The sequence below is a fragment of the Populus nigra genome, chromosome 2, assembly GCF_951802175.1.
Source record: "Populus nigra chromosome 2, ddPopNigr1.1, whole genome shotgun sequence".
In the NCBI taxonomy this organism is placed as follows: Eukaryota; Viridiplantae; Streptophyta; class Magnoliopsida; order Malpighiales; family Salicaceae; genus Populus; species Populus nigra.
Genome location: NC_084853.1, coordinates 42,831,928 through 42,843,098, shown reverse-complemented (window position 1 = coordinate 42,843,098; position 11,171 = coordinate 42,831,928). Strand labels below are relative to the sequence as shown.

At 38.1% G+C, this 11,171-nt stretch overlaps 2 protein-coding genes across 4 annotated transcripts; one reads left to right on the top strand and one right to left on the bottom strand.

Moving 5' to 3' along the window:
• The first annotated feature begins 263 nt into the window (after nucleotides 1-263).
• Nucleotides 264-2,802, top strand: LOC133681851 (uncharacterized). Its single transcript, XM_062105018.1, has 2 exons — nucleotides 264-2,214; nucleotides 2,332-2,802. Exons 1-2 carry the CDS (start codon nucleotides 285-287, stop codon nucleotides 2,472-2,474), a joined length of 2,073 nt encoding a protein of 690 aa, XP_061961002.1. The 5' UTR covers nucleotides 264-284; the 3' UTR covers nucleotides 2,475-2,802.
• Nucleotides 2,803-3,037: 235 nt separating this feature from the next.
• On the bottom strand, nucleotides 3,038-11,062 carry LOC133681850 (protein SUPPRESSOR OF PHYA-105 1-like). Of its 3 annotated transcripts, none has more exons than XM_062105015.1 (8): nucleotides 10,893-11,062; nucleotides 8,790-10,236; nucleotides 8,232-8,401; nucleotides 6,386-7,220; nucleotides 5,666-5,812; nucleotides 4,913-5,230; nucleotides 4,771-4,830; nucleotides 3,038-3,870 (listed from the first exon to the last, which is right to left on the bottom strand). In XM_062105015.1, the coding sequence occupies exons 2-8, from the start codon at nucleotides 10,233-10,235 to the stop codon at nucleotides 3,679-3,681; spliced, it is 3,168 nt and encodes a 1,055-aa protein (XP_061960999.1). In that variant the 5' UTR covers nucleotide 10,236; nucleotides 10,893-11,062; the 3' UTR covers nucleotides 3,038-3,678. The 3 variants fall into 3 exon arrangements, with proteins under 3 accessions (XP_061960999.1, XP_061961001.1, XP_061961000.1); XM_062105017.1 differs by having other exon boundaries at nucleotides 8,244-8,401; nucleotides 10,893-11,061; XM_062105016.1 differs by lacking the exon at nucleotides 10,893-11,062 and adding an exon at nucleotides 10,821-10,879.
• Between the last annotated feature and the right edge of the window lie 109 nt (nucleotides 11,063-11,171).

Here is an 11,171-nt window from a genome sequence, read left to right as displayed (position 1 = left end):
TCCGGGTTGAGTTTGTGGGAATTCTTGGGGATTCAGCCAATTTTCTTCGATTTATCAATAACCTGTAATATGTTCCGGGACTTTGGTTTTTCGGTCTTGGAAGGGGCTATACATTTTCTATTTGTTCCATTTTTATCTGGCAAGTCATATCAATTTGCTTCATATTGATGTAATTCAAGTTTATGTTCCGATAACTTTCTTCTTGTTTTTCAGTTCTTGCTTGAGCATAATATTAAATCTCAACACCCCATTTGCAGATATTTCGAATTTTAATTAGTTTCAGAATGGAGCAGTTTAGGCAGATTGGAGAGGTACTCGGAAGTTTGAAGGCATTGATGGTGTTTCGCGACAATATACAAATCAATCCACGACAATGCTGTCTGTTGCTTGATGTATTCAGTTTTGCATATGATTCAATAGCTGAAGAGATGAGACAAAACCTGAAATTTGAAGAGAAGAACGTGAAATGGAGAATACTTGAACAGCCATTGAGACAGATTTATAGAATATTCAAAGAAGGAGAAGGTTACATCAAGCAGTGCCTGGAAACCAAGGATTGGTGGGCCAAAGCCATTACCCTCTATCAGAACTCGTATTGCGTTGAGTTTTACATCCATAACTTATTATCATGTATCCCTGTTGTCATTGAATCAATCGAAATTGCTGGAGAATTTTCTGGATTAGATCAGGATGAGATACAGAAGAAGAGACTTGTGTACTCGAACAAATATCAGAAGGAATGGAAAGATCCCCGACTTTTCCAGTGGAAGTTTGCAAAGCAGTATCTTATTTCTCAGGAACTTTGCAATCGGTATAATACAGTTTGGAAAGAAGACAGGTGGGTGCTCCTAAACAAAATCCTGGAAAAGAAGATGTCAGGCTCGACAAAGCAAGAGCGGCAACTTACAGATATTCTATTGAAAAACTTGGAAGGATCGGAGCCAGTAAATGGGAAACTCTTACCATGTTCAATCTTAGTACGGTCCAAGGACTACAGTGTAAGGAGACGCCTTGGGAGTGGGAGTCAGTACAAGGAGATACTATGGCTGGGTGAAAGCCTTGCCTTGAGACACTTTTTTGGAGACATTGAGCCCCTATTTCCTGAGATTTCTTCATTGTTATCCCTTTCCCACCCGAATATATTGCAATTCTTTTGTGGGTTCACTGACGAGGAAAAGAAAGAGTGTTTTCTAGTCATGGAACTAATGACTAGGGACCTCTGCAGCTGCATCAGAGAAACCTGTGGCCCAAGAAAGCGCATTCCATTCTCTCTTCCCATTGCGGTTGATCTTATGCTTCAAATTTCCAGAGGAATGGAATATCTCCACTCAAAGGAAATCTACCATGGTAATTTGAACCCTTCTAACATTCTTGTTAAACCAAGAAACATCACCTCAGAAGGGTACCTGCACGCTAAGGTTTCGGGTTTCGGGCTCTCTTCAATCAAGAACTTCACTCCAAAAAACTCATCAAACCAGAACGAAACCCTCTCATTCATCTGGTATGCTCCAGAAATTTTGGAAGAGAAAGAACAGACAGGAAGTGAAAAGAATTCTAAATACACAGAAAAAGCTGATGTGTACAGTTTTGGAATGGTTTGCTTTCAACTTTTGACTGGGAAAGTTCCATTTGAGGATAGCCATCTTCAAGGAGACAACATGAGCCGAAACATCCTAGCTGGAGAGAGGCCTCTATTTCCATTTTATTCACCAAAATATGTTACTAACTTGACAAAGAGATGTTGGCATACGGACCCAAATCAACGTCCAAGCTTCTCATCCATATGTAGGATCCTTCGCTATGTAAAACGCTTCCTTATTATGAACCCTGATTATAATAAAGAACCAGAGCCGCCAATGCCAGTGATAGACTACGGAGACATGGAGACGAAGCTCTTAAGGAAATTCCCTTCTTGGGATACAGCAGAATCATCAATGGTAGCACAAATTCCATTTCAAATGTTTGTTTACAGAGTTGTTGAAAAAGAGAAAGCAAGAACAACTCAGAAAGAAACTTCAGAATCAGGGAGCGATAAAGCCTCATATAGTGGGGATGAAAATTCTGCCATCCTAGATGATCCATGCCCATCCCCTTCCTGCCCATCCCCTTCCTGCCCGTCTCCTAATGAAAGAAGGTTGTCAATAGCTGAAACTATGGCCAGAAGACCTTCAATATCGAAGAGATTGTCAGATGTGAAAACCATCAAACAATCAGGTAACTCTAGCTTCTTATAATCAGGTCTTTGCTGATTATCTTATGATATATCACATAATTGTTTATAGACAAGGGTTAAGTTCTGGTTTACTAGTATCCTGTGGTCTGTTCATATAGGAACACCAAAAGGCCGTTCAAGACCTCCCCAACTGCAGTGCACGCGTAGTTTAAGGACAGGTTCAGAAAGCCAGTTGATGATGATCAGTCCAAGACCCAGAAGAACATCTTCTGGTCATGCATCAGATTCAGAGATCTCCTAGACAGAACATACCGGATCATTGCTTTGTTGGAAGATGAGGTTTAGTATGGCTTTCAAATAATCATAAAAAAAACATATCTGCAGATAAAGCTGAAAAGAAGTCTGTCAGCATAACAGCGTTGTAACTTGCACTGACTGCCCCCCTCTTCGTAGACAGCTGGGAGGAGTGACGAGCGACTTGATATAATCCACAACCTCGCCTCCTGTCTCAGGAGATTTAACTTCATGTAATGACTTTCCTGTGATCCTAGTGGCACATCTTATCAGTTGTAATGAGTGAGCTTCCAATCTCATTTAGGAGCAGAATCATCAATAGAAATCTTACTGACGCTCTATTCATTAGTAGTTTACACAAGTTATATCTCCGTTGGCATAAATGCTTGTTCTCTGAAAATTGAAAAATAACTAGAAATAAAGCTGAAAGTTCATCACACTTCCAGTAGTAAATCCATGCAGCAGGGTGGTCTCGTCAGGATAAAATTACAGGTACATGCAAAACTTGATAGGCTGAGTATATTATTAGCATGAACATAATTAAATTAATCATACTAGACAATAGCCGTATAAAAAACAGGTTGTTTCTTCCATATGTGCCTCACTCAATAAAAGACCGCACGCTTGGGCGTATAAATTTACAGTTCCCAGAAGCAATCCATAACAATGAGCCTTTCTCAAATTTCGAGTTTCAATCATTTAACGTCAGTCCAACAGTCAAATGATTACATGAATATGAACTCCATTAAAATTTCTTATTCAAATTAACCTTCAAAATCAACTTGTTTCAAAGATCTATTTCAATGATTTGAGGACTCGCTTAATCTCTCAGTCGAATAATCTTTTACTTGGCCTCCGATTTTTTAACAGAGTGCAGATCAAAACCCTGGTCATGTAACAGCTACATACATTTCTTGCTGAATTCGTCAGGAGTTTTGAACCCATTAAACTCCGCCACAGGCTTAGCTAAAAACTAGTATGATCCGTGCCATTGTTGATTAATGATTATTTGCGGAGAATATACGAGACAAAGTCACTTCAGTTGAGAACAGCTCCATTTCCAACTCTGACCCATTCAGGTTTCAGCTTCCAACTAATACCCCAAGAAGGCACATGGCAGTTTTTGATACTGACATTCAAATAAGAAATGCTCACAAAACAGCAAGTTCCCTGGATGAAAGTAGAACATGCGCACCTTTTCAGCACCTCCCTCACACCATCCCTAACACCTTCATATTTCCACTTGAGTTGGCGGCAACAACCATATTCGATTTCCGTCGCCAACACACACTTGAAACAAATTGTCCACTACCATCAACAATCTCGTTTCCAGAGACAGGATCAACACATCCAAATTTGTGAGAAGTAATTGGCATTGGCAGAGATCTATAATAACAATAAACCTGAGAGAGAGAGAGACAACTGGGAATGGTTAAGATTTCAGATATCCACTCTTTTCATTATTTTATTTTAGTTCTGCTATATATATATATATATATAGTGGATGGGGTGGGGAATTTATGAAGAGTTGAAAATATCGACAGAATTCTGGAAAGCAAAGAAAAACGAGAAAGAGTGCAGGATGACATGTACTCCTCCCACAGTTTTCAAAGGAAAGAAATCTTGGAAGTGCTGCAGAACACAGTTTTTCTTATTCAATTATGATTCAATAGATATCTGATGAGTCATGTGCATAATATGTGATGGATAAAATGCAAACACCCAGTCCATTTCACAAATTTCCTTTGTCATTCTTCTTCTCATAATTCAATACTTTTGAGGAGGGGCATATTCGAGCTTAGGACTTCCTCTGTGAAGGAGAGGTGTAGCTACCAGTTAGGCCATGCCTCATCGCAGGAACAAGGAACATCTTATTCCAAGCATGCTCTATTTTTAGTGCAGCAAATTTTTAGTACGTAGTATATCTTCTCTGGGAACTCCGCAAAATCAATCAACACTGGAAAGATGGCTCGCGTATTCCATGGGAAGCAAAATCAGGCAAAAAAGAAAAGCACTGGAGCGCTATTGAAAGGGGTAATATGTGCAGAGACAATATATTTTGATACAAAAGTATAGAACCATATACCCAAACAAAAAATATAAATTCATTATTGGAACGTTTTGACCAGGAATTTCTTCATTTATGATCACTAGGAATCAGAATGGAACCAAGCTATTAGTATGCTTCATATGAGCACAGCCAACTAAGCAGGATCAATCAAATGTAGGGAAGGCTATACCAAAGAACAATGATAAAAAGTATTTTTCAAATTTATGTTTCTGTTTAGATTAAATGGCTTTACCTCGTTGGTTTCTGAACCACATGCTATGTATCCATCCAGTGCAGACAAACCTACAAAATTCTGAAGCATAATTTTTAACAGTTAGAACTACACAAATCGTAGATGTTCAAACTTATAATACATCAGTACTAGTTATTGCAACCTTTTCGTTAGTGTGACCACCAAAGGTCAAACTGCAAGCACTAGAGGACACGCCAGTAGAGCTAGTTTTGTTGAGATCCCAAAGCTTCAGAGTATTGTCTGTGGATGCAGAAACAAGGGTCTCTGAATCTAAAAATTTCACATAGCTAACAGTTTTTCCATGGCCAGCTAATGTGCACCAAGGGATCTTAGTATGCCGAAGATCATAGCAGTAGACCTTATAGTCAGCAGATCCAAAAACCAATAAATTAGTAGAGGAGGGAGAGAACTGAACACAGCAGACGTTGGCAGGGTTCCCAATGGTACCAAAAGAACTTCTCTGCAAAATACTTATAGTCAAATTTTTCTGACAGCTTTATAAATGAACATAATCCAAACTTCAATGCAAGAACATGAGGTGGTTAGAATCAGGAAAGACTGAACAAATCTGAATGCCTGGATTTGATGCCCCAGTCAGCAAAAAGGCAATTGGATAAGCATTTAAGTTATGAAAGAATTATCAAACTAACAATCCAGCCTGTAAGTTTGACCAAGAAAATCTCCCCTGTTGATTCACCAAATTGATAATTCAGACAGAAAACATTCCTCTAGACACATGCATTGAGACAGAAAACAACTACTACTTTCTACTCCCCCATATGTGAACGTGTGGGGGTGCACATGGAAAGCTATGAGAAAATAGCTATGCAAGCTGGTGCCATGAAATCGATGATGCAATAGGGCCAGACATTGAATGATAGAGGAGAAAACATGCCTCATTAATGCTCCATAATTTCACAGAACAGTCATCACTTCCACTCGCAAACATCATAGGATCAGCCAGAGAGAAGTCTACAGACCAAGCCCTCTTTTGGTGCTCTGTGTATTGGGAGAATATTTGACCCGTGCCTGCATCCCACATCTGAAACCATCCATGCAATTTCACATAATGCCATAAACCATTTATAAAGGGAAAAGATGATGAGCATAAAAATACGAACCATGGTAACTTGCATAGCATCCCCAGATGAATACAGTAATTTAAAGGTCAAACAGGTGACAGGACTTTTTATTTTTCATTTACATAAAACCTATATGACAATGATAAATATATCCTTAAATTGACTACCAAACAATTGCAATTGCAGGGCATAAGGTAATGCATAGTTTGAAAATATGCTCCTAATTGTGAAATAATGCTGTAATATATCTCCAACACTTAAGACATGAACTAGCATTATTCTTCTGAAGATGAGGATAACTAGAGCAAAATTATCAAACCAACTCCAAAAACAAATCAAAATTCATGCCTTCCAACCCAAAATGGTAAATAAATTCAAGCTACTGATTTCACATAGACAATAATCCACAAGGAAAGTATGATATTCATTATTAACAGCGCGATGTGTATTTATCAAAACATGATAAGATATCATGAAGGATGCAAGAGAAAATTGAATGCTCAACTGGTAAATACTTTTCGAAGACTACAGACCTGAACCACACCATCATAGTCAGTTGAAGCCAAATAGTTCTTGATGTAATTGTTCCAGCATACAGAACTGATCTTAGATTTGTTTGACATCTCAACCGTGGGATAATGGATATCTATGGAGTCATTTAAAAGTGCACCAAACTCAAAAACCTTGATTTTCTTTGATACACCAGCAGCAGCAATATAATCCTCGTCACGATCAAAACTCAAAGTACAAACTACATTTGTGGAGCTCATAAAATCTCCATTTTTGAGTGATCCACACACCTCAAACCTGCTATAACTAGCAAACTTGCAGAGACCTTCAAAAAAGGCTCCAAGGGGATCATCTGATCTCTGATTTGTGTTTGAGTCCTCTCTGTTATACTGAACTGCAGGCAAACTATCTCGGTTCTTGAGCAAGTCTTTATCAGAGGGAGGGGCAGAAGAAGTATGGCGGATTTGAGATCTCATATTGAAGTAGGCATTCTTGATTTGGTTAATATTTCTGCTCAACCTTGCCTCATTCTTCTTTGATACTGAAAACGAACTAGAAATAGCAACTGAACCAGGATACAGGTCCTGTTCTCTTGAATCGAGGCATCTCTCTTGTATCTCAGAAACAATTTTGGGTGTTCTCAATAAATGCCTTTTCTCAACCTCTTTGATATCTTCTTCTAAGCATTCAATATCTACAAGCAACTTTGCCTCATGTTTCTGCTTTTGTTCTTTCAATAAGCTTAGAAAATGATGCAACAGCCCCGGTTCAGTATCATCATTGTCAGGAGCTGTTGATACATTGTTCCCGGAAGATAGTTCCCCGGATCGACATAGTAATTCAGACTGCAGGATTTCCCTGTTGCACACCAAATAGAGGACTTTGAAACGCATCATGTTTAAACATGTTCACATACTAAAACATACAGAAACTAATGTATCATTATGATGCATCACAGTTGTTTGACAATCTACATGAAACAGAACGAACAGTATACTGCTGGCAGCTAGAGTTGTATAGGTTATTAAACCAAGAATGACTAAAAGGCATCGTAATGGAAGGACATGTTTGTTTGGCAGAAATAACAGAATCCACTTTGGAAAAAAGATAGCAAAAACAAGCCCTTGTTGAAGATTAACCAACCCATCAGGCTCCAAAGGAACAATAAATAAAGATTAAAAAGTAACAAATATTGAGCTTTAATCTTCTTCTGAATCATTGAAGTCGGCTATTGAAATAATATTTAATGATTTTTCTTTACTTGTCGATTGTGATCATCACAAAAGATCTCATAACTTAAGCTATACCTGCTATATCTTGGGTTACATAGGAATAGGAACATAAAAAGCATAAGAAACACATCAGTTATCAATGTAAACAAGCAGTTAGATACACAGAGCTTAATTGTTATGAGTAGATCCCCTTGCTCTCTTTAGTTGGCATTCAACTGTAATCATAAGAAGCCCAATAATGTATAGAACTACATGCTGACCTCAGCAACTCTATCCAAATGAATGATTATAGCTGAACTAGAATCTAAGCCACCATTGAAGAAACGGCTCAAGTTCACCATGTCGATCCCCATAATTAGTTGCCAATGATGCTCGGTATGGCATAAAAGTGGCACCACTACAAAAATACTAAAAAGAAGTGGATTGGTTTATGCTAGGACCAGGAAGGCTACTAAAGAAAAGGAATACGGAAATACATCTCCACTTCTCTCAGGCCTGTTCATAATCACCGATGTTCAATGAATCATCTATTGCAACAATAACAACACAGATCCTTGAAATAATAACATCACTGAGATTAAAGAACATTACAATTTAACAGTTATAGTAGAAGGCAGTAGATAAATCAAATACTGACATGGTTATATACCTAGCTGTTGGACGAGACGAAGGTTCAGGGTGAAGAAGCCAAAGACAAAAGCCAGCTTCCCTTGGATTTTCTGAAAGAAAACTTGGTGGTAGAATCCGATCACGCAAATCCAGCATCACCGCAGAATTTTCCTCAAATGACTCAAACCTGCTGAGCAACTGCTAGCAACAGAAACATTAGATTGAAAGGATAGGCTTTTGGCTCAACTACTAAGCAGGAGTACTTTTATGTATGGGAAGTAATTCTTTCCTCATCTATGTAAGAGTATGATGACAAATATTGCTCAGCAATTATAGATGACAGAATGACTAGTTTCTAAACTGAAATAGTTTAAATAAAAGCTCTAACGCATCACAAAAAGGATAATAGTTACTACATATTCAAAAAACTACTTTCCAAGAGCGTCAAGACTAGGAATCAGTTTTAGTTGAGCTATTATTTTCTGGCATGCTAAAAAAATCATAAATTTGATTTAGTGTGCTAAGCAGCAAGACACATAATGAATTTCAATAACAGCATGCGAAGTTAAAATCCAGATCTTGTCACCTCAAAAAGCAGGACCCCTAGGTTATAGATATTTGATGAAAGGGTGATAGGTCCTCCATTCAGCAGTTCTGGACTTCTATACCATTTTTCTTCCGATTGTAAAGTTAAAGAAAAAGACAGTTGCCTTGTTTCCATACATGAACTTTGGTAATTAGAATGCTTCTGAGACTGAAGTTCCACAAATCTAGAGTCTTGTGCACCAGTTTCATGAATATTATTTCCATCCATTGGCTTTGTCCCAAACCCAGAACTAGAGCTATACCGAGACTGCTGTTGAAGTGATTTTGTTTCTTCACCCAATCTTTGCTTCTTTGGAACTAAACTACAATAGGAACCCGCAACTTGCTCCAGTGGCCTTTTCTTAACAGAAGCACAGGGTATAGGAACCCCTTGTTCTGTCTTGGTAGAAGAACCGGTGTAAATGACCCGATTTGATGGCAATAAATTAAAACAGGATGGACGTAAGTCTTGAAAGGCAACTCCTTGAGAGTGTGCTAAATCCACCAACTCCACAGTTTGCTTAAATATCAGCAGGCTTTCAACTTTATCTCTTCGACAATGCCCAGGTTTCAGCCACTCTCTCAAACTGATCCCTTCATGTAAGGATTCAGGACAAGACCTATCAACCCTATTCTTATCGTTATTGGAACTTGATCTCACTAGTGCATCAGAAGCAACTTTCCTTGCATAATCCAGTTTTCCATCAATAGGGCCAGCATCGGCACCCCCACATTCAGGGAGAGCTTCTTGGTTTCTGCAGAGAACGCCCTTTCCTTTAAAGACTTTCTTCAGCGGTGGCTGAGAAAAGCCAGGCATGGATGAGGTCTTCAAGGAAGCATCCCCATTGGGCAGTATAATGCTTGATACAACCCTCTTGTCACTAGCCCTCGCATGTGGAGAAATTGCTTTGCTGTCATGACCAATTTGCTTCGTCGACAAAGGTTTCAAGCCACTCCACAGATCAGAACGCATTTTCATCAACTGCTTTCCAGCTCTTGATAGCAGTTTTTCCTTGTCTTCGTGCACATAATCACTATGTGGAGCCTTATCTCTTGATCCATTTACGAATTGATATATATTTTGCCATCTGTGTTGCCTGTTACTGTCTAGGCTTCGACCTAAAGCTTGATGTGAAGTCCAATAGTTTCCCACTGTCAATTTTTCAACCACATGCCCACTATCCTTCACAGAGCAAAGGATACTGCAAGGGGGTTCAGCTTCCGCCAAAGTTATTGCACTTCTACTTAAGTCCTTTTCCTCCATTCTGCTTGTATCCATATAATCAGTGATGGAGCTCTCCGCCCAATCACTCCTCGTGGATGCACACATTATTGGTGATCCCAAAGCATTGCGAGGTTCTAGCGTCAAGGGATCATAGCCTTTTGCTTGAAGGTCTGCATTCCCATGTACATCATTTGCAACCAGCTCCTCTGCAACTTGGTCCATACTGTGGAAAAACAAGTTTCATTAAACAAAACATATACAATTTCGCTGCATATCACACAAAGATGATGGACGCGTACTTGATTTTGTTTTTCATGGAAAATAACAGTGTGATAGGAATCTCAAAAAACAATCGAATCATTCAAACAAATCAAACATGAAGTGATCACAGCTCAATCCTAAACTCCAAATTCATCACTTGGTCACATGCAGACTTTAAAAGTGAAATTAGGTCATCAATTGTGCACACAAAAAGAGTGGTGCCCTGCAATTCAATCACAAACAGAAGCACAAAAAAAAAGTACTGCTCAAGAACACCAAACTAGAACTTAGAATAAAAAACCTATAATCTTCACAATTAAGTAACATCATGCTTAGACACATTAGCTTACACCACGAACACTTCCAATTCTGCATAAGCAGAATAAAATACTCTAATAAGAAGTTTTGGATTTCAAAAAATTTTTAAAAATAAGAAGAAGAAGAAAGAAACATTCCAGAATTTTTCTCTGCAACATCAAAATTAAAACTGTTAACCTTAAAGCAACCAAATTCCAGCAAGCAATAAATAAAAAAAATCCGAATTACCAACGAAAGAGGCAAAAGATTTCAGTCTTAAAAAAATGCCAACACTGGAGAACTGTGGAGAGGTGGACTTACCTGATATGAAACGTAAATATCTTCCAATGCAAGAATATGAGGGAATTTCACCGTTTTTTCTACGTCATAGTGAGATTCTAAATAACAATTTCCAGAAATAGAAAAGCCATAATTAAATTCTCATTAATTAAAGTTTATAAGAAAGAAAGAAAGAAAAAAAAAATATATATATATATATGTATATGTATGTGTATATATTTATTTTTGGAAAATAACATGAAAACATTAATCAATTAAGATTATGTGAATAGCATTGTACAGTGAATAAATATTAGATAT

What these genes read in the sequence shown, in the direction of transcription:
- LOC133681851 (XM_062105018.1), top strand. Translation starts at nt 285, where the DNA reads ATGGAGCAGTTTAGGCAGATTGGAGAGGTACTCGGAAGTTTGAAGGCA. An exon ending in GAAAACCATCAAACAATCAG is followed by an intron (nt 2,215 to 2,331) that starts GTAACTCTAGCT and finishes CTGTTCATATAG; the next exon opens with GAACACCAAAAGGCCGTTCA.
- LOC133681850 (XM_062105015.1), bottom strand. Translation starts at nt 10,235, where the DNA reads ATGGACCAAGTTGCAGAGGAGCTGGTTGCAAATGATGTACATGGGAAT. An exon ending in TAGGGGTCCTGCTTTTTGAG is followed by an intron (nt 8,402 to 8,789) that starts GTGACAAGATCT and finishes TGTTGCTAGCAG; the next exon opens with TTGCTCAGCAGGTTTGAGTC. An exon ending in GTGGTTCAGAAACCAACGAG is followed by an intron (nt 3,871 to 4,770) that starts GTAAAGCCATTT and finishes TCTCTCTCTCAG; the next exon opens with GTTTATTGTTATTATAGATC.